Source organism: Carcharodon carcharias, chromosome 9, assembly GCF_017639515.1.
Source record: "Carcharodon carcharias isolate sCarCar2 chromosome 9, sCarCar2.pri, whole genome shotgun sequence".
In the NCBI taxonomy this organism is placed as follows: domain Eukaryota; kingdom Metazoa; phylum Chordata; class Chondrichthyes; order Lamniformes; family Lamnidae; genus Carcharodon; species Carcharodon carcharias.
Window position 1 is genome coordinate 69,827,931 of NC_054475.1, and position 14,967 is coordinate 69,842,897.

Below are 14,967 nucleotides of genomic sequence, written 5' to 3' on the forward strand. Positions count from 1 at the left end.
CTAGGTATGACTTTAATCAGTGGCGAGTTCTCTCCCTGATTCCCACTGACTCCAGATTTGCTGGCGCTCCTAGATGCCACATTTGGTCAAATGCTCCCTTGATGTTAAGAGCAGTCATTCTCACCTCACCTTCTGAGTTCAGTTCTTTTGTTCAAGTATGGACTAAGGCTTTAATAAGGTAAGCTGAGTGGCCCTGGTGGAACCCAATCTGAGCACCAGTGAGCAGTTTATTGCTGAGTAAGTGTTGCTTGATAGCACTGTCAACAGCACCTTCCATCACTTTGCTGATGATCGAGAGTAAACTGATGGGGCAGTAATTGGCTGGGGTGGATTTGTCCTGTTTCCCATTATTAATTCCCCAGTCTGATTCTCAAAGGGACCAACGCTCACGTTAGCTATCCTCTTCATTTTTATATATTCATTGAAGCTCTTATCGTTTTTATATTTATTGCTAGTTTACTCACAAATTCTAATTTCTCCTTCAGTTTTTTTCATCATCCTCTGCTGGTTTCTAAAATTTTCTGAATCCTCTGGCCTACCACGAATCTTTGCAGCATTGTTCACCATTTCTTTTAAGTTGATACATCCTTAACTTCCTTAGTTAGCCACGGATGATGCATCCTTCTTATATATTCAAGTGAAAAAGACTTTATCTTTGTTGAGAGTTATGAAATATCTCCTTAAACATCTGCCACTGCTTCTCTACCATCTTACCTTTTGACCTATTTTCCACTCCATTGTAACCAACTCTGTCTTCACACCTTTTACTCGTTTAAGACACTAGTTTCAGACCCAAATTTCTCACCTCAAACAATGTGAAATTCTATCATGTTATGATCACTCTTGCCTACAGAATCCTTTACTATGAGATCCTTAATTAATCCCACCTCATGACCAGGTTTAAAGTAGCCAGTACCCTGGTCGGTTCCAGAAGGCAGTGTTCTAAGAAACTGTCCCAAACATACTACATGAACTCATCATCAAGGCTACCTTTGCCAATTTGATTTGTCCAATCTATATGATGATTGGACAGAGAACATGTAGAGTGTTTCCACTTGTGGGAAAATCGAAAACTTGGGACCATCAATATGAGATCGCTATTAACTAATCCAACTGGGAAATAAAGAGAAATTTCTTGATTCAACGGTTAGAATGTCAAAACTTGCTAACACAGGAACTGGTTGGGGCAAATAGTTTGTGTATTAACAAAAGGAAACTGGATGAGTACATGACAGAAGGCAATACACTGATACACTGATGAGGCAGATGGAATGGAAGATTCATATGGAGTGTAAACACCACAGTTAGTTGGCCCGATTGGCCCATTTCTGTGCTGTATATTCCAGTAACTGCATTCATTTTGTGTCATTCACATCCTCAGGATGTCCCAAGTGCCTCAGTCAATTAATTGTTTTGAAGTTAAGCAACTAGCAATTTGCATATAGCAAGGTCCCACAAACAGTGAGGAGAAAATGAGGAGCTAATCTGTTTTAGTAGTGTTCATTGAGAGGCAACTTCTGGCTGGACACCAGGGCTCCTGTGCCGTAATTGTGCCATGGGATTTAACACCCAGCAGAGATGGCTTCTGTTTTATCATCCCATTGGAAACACAGCACTTCAGATTGTATCAGTTCAGATTATCGACTCAAGTCTTTGGAGTGCGATTGGACCCACAACTTTCTGACTTATGGGCAAGTGTGCAGCCAAGACTAAAGCTCAAACAAGTGTTAATTTTCTTTTAAAATAGGAATTCTTTAGTTAAATGTTAACATATTACATTTGGAGTAGTCTGTATATGATACATTGTAGTATTAAGCAAGTGTTAAGTGGTTGATGTTTTAAATGACCATGGGGAGTGTATCCAGGAAGTGGCACTGGTATTAATGTATATTGCTGCGCTCATCTACTGTCAGTGTCTCATTGGTTTTGGTTATGCCATTGGAGCGGGGCTTTAATAACTACCTTTTGTACTTTACTTGGATGGGAGGGAGAGGTGGAGTATACCCCAAAGCAATTGTGGGATTTCTAGAAACACAGCTGTTAATAAGTGCTGGCCAGCTTCTGGCACTGAGCCAAGAATGTGAGCTAGATTTCCAAAAATTTCCTTCTGGTTCAGCCTTGGGGAATTGATTATCACAGACTCTTGTAAAACAATATGCTTTACCAATAATGTTTTGTTCTTCCAGTTAAGCCTTTGTTTCCACCCCTGAATCTAACACCATTTTTAACATAAGCTTTCACACCAGTTTTATTTGTAGATTGTAAATTGCATTGCCTTTGCATCTAACAATTAACAGTTCTGTGTTCAGTCACGTGTAGTGCTCTACCACTAATATATTCATGTTCAAGTAATATATTCTTGTGTCAAGTGTATGAGGAATTACTTCCTTGTACTGGAGTACTTACGCTAGTGATTATGGTACTGAACCTGCAACCTGGAGATGACTAGTTCAAATCCCAACATGGCATGTTAATTAATTTTAATACATCTGGCAATTTGAGAGCTGAAAGCTGCCACACATTCACCATCTAACAATGTGGCAGGAATTAAATCAACTTTACTGCATGCTATTTCCACACTTCATTTTACCTTGTAGTTTTTAAAAAAAATCTGTCTATGTTTGCAATTACTTAGATGACTTATTGGTGGCAATAAACCTTGGTAGCTTAGAGCACTGAAATATGCAATTTGGAAACTGCAACATAAGTTGCTTGATTTTTGAAAAAAGATAAAACCAAGCATCTTAACTGGTTTAAGACATTCATACCATAATAAAATCAATTGCAGAATAAACTTCCATTTAGTTAGCAATTCTCCAAATTTCTCCCTCCCCTCCTAAGAAAGATTACCCTCCATTAGTCCTCTCTAATGCTTCATCCATGTCTTTATTCACATGACTTTTAAAGAGCAAGTTAGCTGGTTATGTGAACTGATGCATATTGTACAGCAGGTCTGGAGCTCACCAACATCCAGTCACGCTTCCAGCTGGGGTCAGTGAACAGTGATCAGAACCCTGAGACCTGACAATTTTTTCTGAGATCTATGAGTGCCTACAGCAACTGTAGAACCTTCTGCCGTTGTAGATCAGCTAGATCAACAAGGGACAAATGCAATTCCAAAGTCTGGTGGTGTCTACAGCTAGCCTGGTTAACCACAATTTGAACTCAAAATAATTTATTAAAGGCTTGAAAGGAAAACAACTGGAAACACTGGAGTAGAATTTCTACAGGTTCAAATGATTTCCTGCCATAACTTGGGCAAAAATTGTGTAACCAGCCATCTTTACTATTTCTCATGCAGTTCTGCTAATGTTTGGAAAGGCATTGGAGAATCCCTGCAAAAATTCCAGGCAATTATTAGTGGCAATCATTTAAAGACCAGAATGGATTTTCCCAGATACCATCATACACATTTAATTTGGAACCTTACCTGTTCATCAGGTCGCAGTTTAATTTTCCCATTTTTGATGGGGAAGCCACTACCAAATTCTTTTGAGGCAATGTCAGCTCCATATTCCACAGTAACATCTTCTTCAATGGTACTAACCAAGCGCCAGAACTCCTTTTCCACCAGTTCTGTTGGAACCATCTGCGTTTTTACACATTATGTACATTTGGGGATGGAGAAGCAAGAAGAGAAGAAAATAACTAATCAGAACTAAAATGAGATTGTGGGGAATTCTTTACATTAGAATGCATCTACTGCCTTGCTAAAAGGCAGGATGACTGAGTCAATTTGTTTACTTAATTTAACAAATCACTTTTGGTTTGTTTTATATTTCCCTAATGATCTATTGTACTGATGAAACTGACAAATGGAACATGTTTTGTTTAGGCATCAATTTTGTTGGCATCCACTGCTCCCATGTTGGGTAGAATACAGGTTAAATGCAGAATAAAGCCCTCCCAATTCAACAATAACCTCAGAAGAGCTCAATGCATCAGTGACAATTTCTGTTTCCTAACATCCTCTAGGAAAGGGGCTGAAAAAGTCCAAACCTACTTCACAATGGACACCAACAGCCAGCACAGGATCAAACAGCAGCTTGCATTTACAAAGCCCCTTTTCTGACCTCAAGCGATCAAAATACTTTACAGCCAATGAATTATTTTTTGAATTGCAGACACCATTGTACTGTAGTGAAAATCAACAGCGAGGACACAGGGACACCAGAGAGATGGGTGGCCAGATCATTGCTCCTTTCATGATACTGCTGAATGGACAAATATTGGCCAGGGCACTGGAACAGCCCTGCTCGTTGAATAGCGCCATGGGATCAGAAATGGCAAACAGGATATTAGTTTATCAAATACAATACACAGGCGGTCTCATTCACATCCAGCTTTATTATCAGTACTATAATATTGTTAAATTTCAATGCTTGATCACTAGGCCATAAAATGTCCATTAAGGAATTGAACTTTTTTCTGATCATTTTGGATCAAAGCAAATAAAGTTATACTTAGAATAGATTTGAGTATCAAGTTCAAGAAATGTCCTAAGTCTGAAGCATACTCACGTGAACTGGCATATTAAAGTAGTCTGATTTAAAGGCATCTGCCATTTCTCCAAATGCACGCAATGTGTAATCCCTTGGGGCTTGCTCAAACCCAAAAGCTTCTTGAGGTTTGCTACACTCCTAGAATAAAGAAAAAGTGCTCAGTATGCTCTGAACTCATGGTGGTATTCTAATGTGACTAACTGCTGCTACAGATATAGTCTTACAAGAACACAAGATTTCAAAATTGCACACAATGTTAAGACAGAATAATGTTTCAAGGTGATTCCCTTGATTAGAAATGTCCAAGTCAGGTCAAATCAGAGTCAGTTCTTTACAGTACTGAACAAAACAAGAGAAAATGAACAGACTTAAGGTCAATAGTTCAAATACACTAACTCCTTTCACAAAGAAGTGGATTTGACAGCTTGTAATTTGATTTCAATAGTGTGGAAAGAGGTATTACTCATCTGCCTGTAATGCTTCCCTGTGCATTTCAGTCAGTCTTCTAAAGCAGTTGTCACCTGACCAGCCACCTACAACGATAGTCTATATAAAATGATAGTCTATATGCAAATTGACCAAATTCTGCTTTCCGAATCTCCATCTTTCCTGATTTTTCATATCCATGCATAAACACAGAATGATGCCTCAACTACAAATGCACCCTGATCCTGATAGACAGTGTTAGGCACAAGTGTGATTTCTCTTGCTCTAGGGAGTACTTACTGAAATGAAATATTTGGAAAGGATACAAGAGCTAGCCACTTATCCTAGCATGGGAATACAACATGTTGTTAGAATCATCTCTCAAGACTGAAGTTTTCTTTTACAAAATGGAAGAACATGGATCTGGACATGTGGATGCTAACCTGGGATTTTGTTTTCAAAAAAAGTCACAAATTCACCTTGGTCAACAAGCAGGTCTCTTCCAAGAAATCACCTGACCTATACAGTAAGTGAGGAGTTGTTTATGTTGGACTGCAAAGCACTTTAATTAATGAAAAGCTGGGAGACAAAAATGCAATCACATGGGAGAAAGGAAAAAAAAAGTTGTGAACCAGCTTGTTTTGAAGGCAGTCTTGTTGAAGAACAAGCTGACGAAAGAAGGCTACCTTGACTGGCTCTCTCTCTCTACCTTGCCTAAAACTGTGTGTGTCTATCAACCTGTAGCCAGAGAACCCTCATCTGTATGTAACTAGTCTGCATTGGACCTGCAAAGTTGACACCTCCCAGCCATCACACCATAGAACTCCAGGTCAAGTGTCAAGACCCTGCTGACTCTATGCTTTAGTTCATAATGCCCACCCTTCAAAGCCCATCTCTGCAGAGAGACTCTTGTTTGTCTGTGTGTGTCTGTGCGTGCGTTGGGGAATTCTTTAGGAAGAGATAGATAGTTATACTTCCTGATTACAATTGTGTGTTAACCAACTTGTAACTTGTTAAAAGAAGTTTTGTTTTAAAATAAATTCATCATTCTGAGTTTTTGAAAGAAGCCTGGTCACAGTCTCTTTTCTTCTGGGTGCTAGAGGTATAGGTACATAATTCATCATTTTGGTGAGAAAATTAAACATTTGAATTAATGATACAGCCTACAGAATAGTGGGACTTGATAATTCGCACACTCCTTCCATCCCGGTCATAATAATGTAGATGTGGAACTCAGGAAGCTGACTAGGAGTACTGGAAAGTCTGGAGATGACAAGGGCATTAATGGGCGTTTCAGCAGTGATGGAAGGGCCAAAAGGGCAATGGCGACAGGGCAATATTTCAGAGATGAGAGTAGGCGGTCTTGGACAGGAAAAGAATGTGGGGAGTGATCCTCAGTTCAGGGTCAAGAAGGATACCAAGGTTACTTATCATCACAATCAGCATTAGTGAACAGGAAGAGATATGGAATCATAGACTACAGCACTGAACCTGATATGGCCCAGGCAAGATGGCTTTTGCTTCTAGGATAGCATCTTGCTAATGCAAGAGGATCAGTCTCATTTATAACTTGATCTCAGACAGGTATTAAGACAACTCCGTAGCAGTCAAAGTTGAAAGTTGGTAGTGAAATGGTTAAGATGGGTATTATCAATATATATAAGAAAACTGACCCCACACTTGGAGATGGCATCACTTTAGCAACACTCAAGTGTGGAACAGACAGGGACCAAGAAGAACATCAGAGTTGTAAGCGTACAAGCAGAAATCAATGTACAAAGCATGCTAGCCTTGTATAGACATGTGGAATAATTTGAAGGCAGCGTCATAAAGAGACAATTGTGCGGTTTCCCACACTGTAGGTGGACTGAAGGGGAAGAATAGGGATAAGATATTATAGGCAGAACCTCGCTTTAACCAAAAGAGTCTGATGTGGGCAGGATGCAAGTCTGACTCTAGGAATTTCAACAGGAAACATAAGAAATAGAAGCAAGAGTAGGCCATTCCTACCATATAGTTGGCTACTCATTGAAGTTTAGAGGAATGAGGGGTGATCTTATTGAAACATAATTTCTGAAGAGGCTTGACAGAGTATATGCTGAGAGGATGCTTCCCTTCATGAGGAATCTAAATCTCGGGGTGGGGGATGCAGTTTAAAAATAAGGGGTTTCCCATTAAAGTCTGAGATGAGGAGGAATTTCTTCTCTCTGAGAGTTGTTAGAGTTTGCAATTCTATTCCCAGACTGCACTGGAGGCTGGGTCATTGTGTTACAGATTTTTGATTGATAAAGGAGTCAAGGATTACAGGGGGCAGACAGAAAAGTGGCAGATCAGCATGATTTTATTGAATGGCGAAACAGGGTCGAGAGGCCAAATAGCCTACCCCTGTTCCTAATGGCCTATCCTGTTCCTACTTCATATGTTCTTTTGGTTTTATAAAATTATCTGTTTTAAACCTTGAAAACCGAGAAGCGTTGAATGCAAAAACAAAGTGAGACAGTCTTCATGCTGCTGTATAACTCTGATGCTAAAAGCAGAATTCCAGTTACCAACCTGAGCCAGACACTTTGGACACCTCCAATCACCTTTAGGAACATCTTGTAGGGGTGGAATTAAACAGAAGGTGTGGTAACTGTCATCACAGCCATCACACAGCAGAAGTCGATCCTCTTCATTACCTTGTCCACAGATCAGGCAAACATACAGGTCGACCTACATAAGAAAGGACCAAAGAGAATTCAGTCTGTGCCACACAAGCTTCCTTCCACTCTATTTATTTCATCTAATCTTATCTTCTACCCTCATGTACTTATCCATCTTCCCCCTAAATGCATCTATGCTTTGCACCTCAAATACTCTATGTGGTAGCAAACTCCACCTTCTCACTGAGTAAAGAAGTCCCTTCTGAATTTCTTGGTGTATTTGTAAGTGAACATTTTACAATTATGCCTAGTTTTGGGCTCCCCACAATTGGAGACATTTTCACTATATCTACCCAATGAAACCGCTTTATAATTTAAGATTACCTCTCAGTCTTCTCTTATCTCTTTGATTCAATCTTTCCTGATAGCTTTGCATGCTTAGGGCTGAATTTTCGCTGAATTTCAGCAGACCTTTAAAAATGGCATTGGGACCCAGAAGCTGAAGCCCTGCCCCTATTTCCGGCAGATCCCAATTTTCGCTGGCAGGGGAAGGTAACAGGCAATTGTTGCAACTGCAACAACAATTGCACTGGCACAAAACATGAACCTGCTGGGCCATTTGAAATTAGTGCCAAGTTCAAACAGATACAATTTTTGCCTTTCCAAGTGTCTTAATCTGCAGTGTGGAAACCAGAATTTTACGGGAGAGGCAAAAACGCTTTAAGGGCAGATTTAAGATCTACTTAGGTGTCATTATATGAAGTGATTTGAATCCCCACCCCTTTAAGTTTGAAAGAAAAACAGTTTGCAGCTTTAAGACTAAAAAAAAGATACCTGGAGCGCATTGATTGATACACCATCTTATGTACCTTAGAAAAAACCATTAACAATCTATTTCTGCAATTGCAATAGATTGCATTGTTGTTCCCAAGGTTTATTATTATAGCTGAACCAATTACAAATGCTTGGCTGAGTTTCAAATAGTCCAGAACCACAACTCAGCATGGAGCTGTTTCGACATTTTGATTTTAAGAGGTTATGAATTAGCTGGTGTGGTGTGTTAGTGAAATAGATGTCTATTTTTCCAACAGTTTGACCACTTGAGAGGGTTTAAATTTTTTTGAATGGGTTTCAGGAATGAGTGTTTTTTTCAGTTCCAAGTGTTGATCGTTTAATTGTTAGAAGCTTTTTTTTTAATTGCTGCATGGTCCCAGATGTCTGCCCTAGTCGTCATTGTCTTAGAATTGGAATTGAGGCTGACTTGCTTCCACTCCGGTTTGACAGACTCTAGATGCTGATGAGTCCAATGCGCAAGATGCAGATGCTGTCACAAGCAGGGCAGATGGTGCACAAAGGGCTGGGTAGATGAGTTATTTGAAGGTTTGTGCAATCTCTTTCAGCCTCGACTTTTCCTCTGCACATTCCCAATGAATTTGCTCGATGTGCTTACTGGCTAGCTATATAAAACTTCTTTACTTTGGACGGCCACAAGTCACGATTATGCCCAGAGTGGATACTGGGTAAGTGGCTATGGATGTGACATCGGGGGCATGAGGGTATGAGAGAGATCTTATTGAAACAAGACTCTGAGGGGGCTCGACAAGGTAGATGCTAAGAGAATGCTTCCCCTCATCAGGGGATTTAGAACTAGGGATGCACAGTTTCAAAATAAGGAGTCTCCCATTTAAGACGGAGATGAGGAAGAATTTCTTCTCTCAGGGGGTTGTTAATCTTTGTAATTCTCTACCCCAGAGAGAAGTGGAGGTTGGGACATTGAATATCTTCAAGGCTGAGATAAGACAGATTTTGATTGACAAGGGAGTTAAGGATTATGGGGATAGACAGGGAAATGGATATAAGGCCTCAAGTCAGATCAGCCATGATCTTATGGATAGGCAGGTCAGAGTCAAAGGGCCAAATAGTGTACTCCTGCTCCTTTGATTGTATGAGGAGGCATGAGTGCTAGAGGGCCTAACAACCTTTAATATAACTGGGCGGAAGTCCCAGTGAACTGAGGGAGGCCATCTAACCAGCCCGTTTCAGCAGTCACCAGCCCCAGTGACCATCTCCAAACTGATTCCAGAAATAGTGCACCCAACTGCATCCCACCCGCACTTCCCCAGAATGAAAATACGTGGGAATACATGGTCGGGAAATCTCCTGACTTAAACTTCCCGCTTTGTTAATAAAACTCCAGCCCTTAGTTCGGGTATAATTTTTGTAAACCTTTCTTACATTTTCTTCAGTAGTTCTATATCTGTTACGGAAAACAGAAACCAAAATACTCCCTGCGCAGTCTAACAAAGATTCTATACAAGTTCAACATGACTTCTTTGCTTTTCAATTCTATTTCTTTAGAAATGAATCCCAGTGCTTTGCTTGTACTTTTTATGGTTTTATTAACTTGTGTTGCTATTTTTAATTATTTGTGTATTTGTACCCCTAAATCTCATTGTGCCTGTGGAATATGTAAACTCTTATTTTCCTCCTCACAAATGATACGTACTGTAACTAAGGTAAACTATCCCTCCTCATCCTTCTCTACCTGCCTGTAGCCTTTGACACAACTGGCCATATTGTCCTCCTCCAAAGTTTCTCCTCCACCCAGCTGGGTGGAACTGCACTAACCTGGCTCCATTCTAATCATAACCAAAGTATAACTGGGCTTATCTTCACACTGCCGCACTGTTCCCTCTGACACAAACCCCATGACCCTGAAGGATTGGTTCTTGGCCCCCTCCTATTTGTCATCACTGGACTTGCAATCCAGAGGCCCAGGCTAACATTCTAGGGACATGGGTTCAAATGCCAATACAGCAGCTGGTGGAATGTAAATTCAATTCACAGATTTAAAAAAAACCCTGGACTTGGAAGCTAGTCTCATGGTGGCCATGAAGCTATCATCGATTGTCATAAAAACCCATCTGGTTCACTGCTGTCCTTACCTGGTCTGGCCTACATGTCTTCCAGTAACAATGTGATTGACTCTTAACTGCTCTCTGAAATGGTCTAAAAACCATTTCAGTTCAAGGGCAATTAGGGATGGGCAAAAACCACTAGCCTTGCCAGCAACACCCACATCTCAAAGAATTAAAAACCTACATGCTGCCCTTCAGCGACATTGTCCAAAAATGCAGAATTAGTTGTCATCACCTCTCAACTTCTACACCCTCTAACCCATCAGTTGCTTATCCGATATACAGTAGAGTTGATATTTCCTCCAACCAAATACTGGGAAGGCTGAAGGCACAAACTGTTATCTACCAAATGATCATTGCTCTTCCTGGCAACTGAGAGGTTGAACCAGACTAATCATAATGCCCTTCCAATCACATATCTGCACCACCACCTGGACCCACTATTTCTGCCTCTAATACTGCTTGACCATCTGTTGCTGAAACCTTCATCCATGCTTTTGTTTACCCCTGGACTTTCCTATTTCAACCCATTCCTGACCAATCTCCCATATTCTATCATCCATAAATCTGGTTATCTAAAACTCTGTTGCCCATAAACTTACTTGCACGAAGTTCCCATTCACATTGGCTTCAGGTTAAGAAACCTCACATTCATTAAAATTTCAAACTTGTTTTCAAAACCCTCCCGAATCATCTCCAACACCTACCCCCACCCCCAAGATATCTGCACTCATCTAATTCTGGCCTCAGGAGCATCATCAATTTTAACTGTGGCTGTGTTTGGAATTTGCTCCTTAAATCTTTCAGCCACTCTTTCCTCCTTTAAAATTCTACTTAAAGTCTACCACTTCATCTCATACTAGTCCACTTTGCAAAAAAATAACCTCTTGTATTTTAATAGTATTCTGCAATATTGCTTGCTGTCACTATTGTTTTTCCCATTTTAATTTGCTTGTAGGATTATGCTGGTGAGAACAACATTTATTGCCCAACCCTAAATGCCCTTAAGATGACGTGAGTCACCTTGAGCAGTGTGATATAAGTGCACAAACAGTGCTGTTAAATGAGGATTTCCAGGATTTTGAGCTAGCAACAATGAAGGCATTTTAAGATCCAACAAGTGTGAGGAGCTTCCGGCTTGTAAGTCTCAAGTCAGTCTGCCAGGACACAGAGCGGAAAGAAACTCATTTTGAATGTGACTGTTCAGGGTGTGCTTTGCCAGAGGTCTGTTAAATCTGAGTTTTACTGTTGCCTTACCAGGGGTGTAATTGAGCATCAGAATAATTAGGGGATTTTTGTAGTTATTATAGTTGTAATTTTGTAGACTTATGTATGTGTTTACAACCTTTCTTATATTAATGTTTAATTTAGTTTTGTAAAAAGCCTCTTGAGACTCGGTGATCTTATTACTGCTGAATTCAAAGCCTGCATCTCAAAACAATCAAATTGCAAAAATGGGTTTTAACAGTCTGGGGTCTGAACAACTCAGCCTTTACCATCAGCTGTGTCAAAATAATTGGCCATTTAAAATGACAATTTCCAAGTCAGGATGTGTGGCTAGATGGGGAACATGCAGGTGGTGGTGTTCCCATGCATCTGCTGCCCTTATCCTTCTAGGTATGAGAGGTCATGGGTTTGGAAGGTGCTGTTGAAGGAGCCTTGGTGAGTTGCTGCAGCACATCTTATAGACGGTACCCAATGGTGGAAAGAGTCAGTGTTTAAGCTGTTGGATGAGGTTCCGATCAAGAGGGCTGCTTTGTTCTGGAAGGTACCATGTAGCTCCAACAACACTCAAGGACCAATGGGGAGTCAGGTGGCGAGTTACTCGTCAAAGAATATCCAGCTTCTGACCTGCTCTTGTAGCCACAGTATATATATATATATATATATATATATATATATATGGCTAGTCCAATTAAGTTTCTGCTCAATAGTCACAGGGAATGTTGATGGTGGGGATTCAATGATGGCAATGCCATTGAAAGTATGGGTAAGCGTTTTGATTCATATGGGAGATGGTCATTGCCTGGCATTTTAATGGTGCAAATTTTACTTGCAACTTATCTACCCAAGCCTGAATAGTTTCCAAGTCCTTCCGCATGTGGGCACAAGCTGCTCCATTACCTGAGGTTGCCAATGAAATACAACATCCCCATTTCTGACCAAAAGGTGTGAGCAGCTTATGGACTCCTTTGCCACCACTCAGTCTTGCATGACATGAGTTTCATATTTGTTTTAAACCAGGTTCTTACAGTTATTGGGCAGAAGGAAGAGTGACACTATGGAGGATAGAAAATACTGAGTGTGGAAAGGACAGGCAGAGGGGGAAAAAGGGAAACAAAAAATTAACATGGCTGGAGGGTACAGTGGGATTTCCGGTCTCAGGAAGCAGAGAGGGGGCATGTTTTAGGCCATAAGAACATAAGTAGTAGGAATGTAAGTCGACCATTTGGCCCATTGAGTCTGCTTTGCCATTCAATGAGATCATGGCTGATCTAATAATCTTCAATTCCACTTTCCCACCTTTTCCCTATAACCCTTGATTCCCTTACTGATTAAAAATCTGTCTATCTCAGCCTTGAATATACTTAATGACCCAGCCCCTACAGCCCTCTGCGGTAAAAAATTCCACAGATTCAGTACCCACTGAGAGAAGAAATTCCTCCTTATCTCTGTCTTAAATGGGTGACCCCTTACTCTGAGGTTATGCCCTTTGGTCCTAGACTTTCCCACAAGGGGAAACAAACTCTCAGCATCTACCCTTTCAATTCTCCTAAGAATCTTAGATGTTTCAATAAGGTCATCGCATTCTTCCAAATTCCGATGAGTACAGGCCCAACTGGCTCAACCTCTTCTCATAAGAAAATCGCTCCATATGCAGGATCAACCTAGTGAACCTTCTCTGGATTGCCTCCAATGCCAGTATATCTTTCCTTAGATAAGGGGATCAAAACTGTTCACAATATTCTAGGTGTGGTCTAATTAGTGCGTGGTATAGTTCTAGCAAGACTTCCCTATTTTTATACTCCATTCCCTTTGAAATAAAGGCCAACATTCCATTTGCCTTCCCTATTGCCTGTTGAACTTCTATGTTAGCTTTTTGGGATTCACGCATGAGGACTCCAAAATCCCTCTGTGCTATAGCTTTCTTCAATCTTTCTCCATTTAAATAATATTCAGCTCCTCTATTCTTCCTGCCAAAGTGCATAACCTCACATTTTCCCACATTATGTTCCGTCTGCCAAGTTTTTGCCCACTCACTTAACCTGTCTATATCCCTCTGCAGGCTCTGTCTCATCCTCACCACTTGCCTTCCCACCTATTTTTGTGTCATCTGCAAACTTGGTGATAGTACATTCACTTCCCTCCTCTAAGCCATTTATATTGCAAATAATTATGGCCCCAGCACTGAGGCCCGTGGTACTCTACTAGTTACAGAGTGCCATCCTGAAAATGCCCCCCTTATCCCAACTCTGTCTTCTATTAGTTAGCCAATCCTCTATCCATATTAATATACTACTCCCAACACCATGGCCTCTTATCATATTAAGTAGTGGTATCTTATAGAATGCCTTTTGGAAATCCAATTACATTACATCTACTGGTTTTCCTTCATCTATCCCGCTTGTTACATCCTCAAAGAATTCTAATAAATTTGTCAGGCATGATTTCCCCTTCATGAAGCCATGCTGACTCTGCTTGATTAGATTATGTATTTCTAAATGCTCTGCTATTATAAAGACTCTAACATTTTCCTAATGACAATGTTAAGCTACCTGGTCTATAGCTACCTGCTTTTTGTCTCCCTCCCATTTTGAAGAAGGGTGTTACATTGGCAGTTTCCAATCCTCTAGGGCTTTTCCAGAATCTAAGGATTCTTGGAAGATTACTACCAGTGCATCCACTATCTCTGTAGCTACTTCTTTTAATATCCTCGGAAGCAACTCCTCAGGTCCAGGGGACTATTGGCCTTTAGCCCCATTAGTTTCCCTAGTACTTTTTCTCTAGTGATAGTTATTATATTTATTTCCTTCCACCCCTTGATTATTTAGTATTTTTGGAATGCTATTGGTGTCTTTTACCATGAAGACTGATGCAAAGTACTTATTCAACCCCTCTACCAATTCCTGGTTCCCCATTATTATTTTCCCAGCTTTATTCTCCAAGGGGCCTATGTTCACTTTGGCCTCTGCCTTCCCTTCTTATATATTTAAAAAAGGTCTTACTGTCTTGTTTTTATATTACTTGCTAGTTTACCCTCAAAGTTTATTTTCTCCTTTTTTTGGGTCATCTTTTGTTGGTTTTTAAAACTATCCCAACCCTCTGGCTTACCACTATTCTTTGCCACATTACATGCATTTTCTTTCAACTTGATACTATCCTTAACTTCCTTGGTTCACGGTGATTGGTTTACCTCCTTCACGTGTCTGTTCTTGGCCTGCTGCAATGTTCCAGTGAAATCCAACGCAAACTGGAGGA

The 14,967-nt window shown here is 40.4% G+C and overlaps 1 protein-coding gene across 2 annotated transcripts in view; it reads right to left on the reverse strand.

The window, feature by feature from the left end:
* Window positions 1–14,967, reverse strand: part of kdm5ba (lysine (K)-specific demethylase 5Ba) — a 311,188-nt gene that overhangs the window by 178,211 nt on the left and 118,010 nt on the right. For both annotated transcript variants that reach the window (XM_041195103.1, XM_041195104.1), the window contains 3 exons: window positions 7,482–7,640; window positions 4,521–4,640; window positions 3,431–3,589 (listed from right to left, as the gene is read on the reverse strand). In XM_041195103.1, the coding sequence (XP_041051037.1) occupies window positions 3,431–3,589; window positions 4,521–4,640; window positions 7,482–7,640 (438 nt within the window). The remainder of the gene's footprint in view (window positions 1–3,430; window positions 3,590–4,520; window positions 4,641–7,481; window positions 7,641–14,967) is intronic.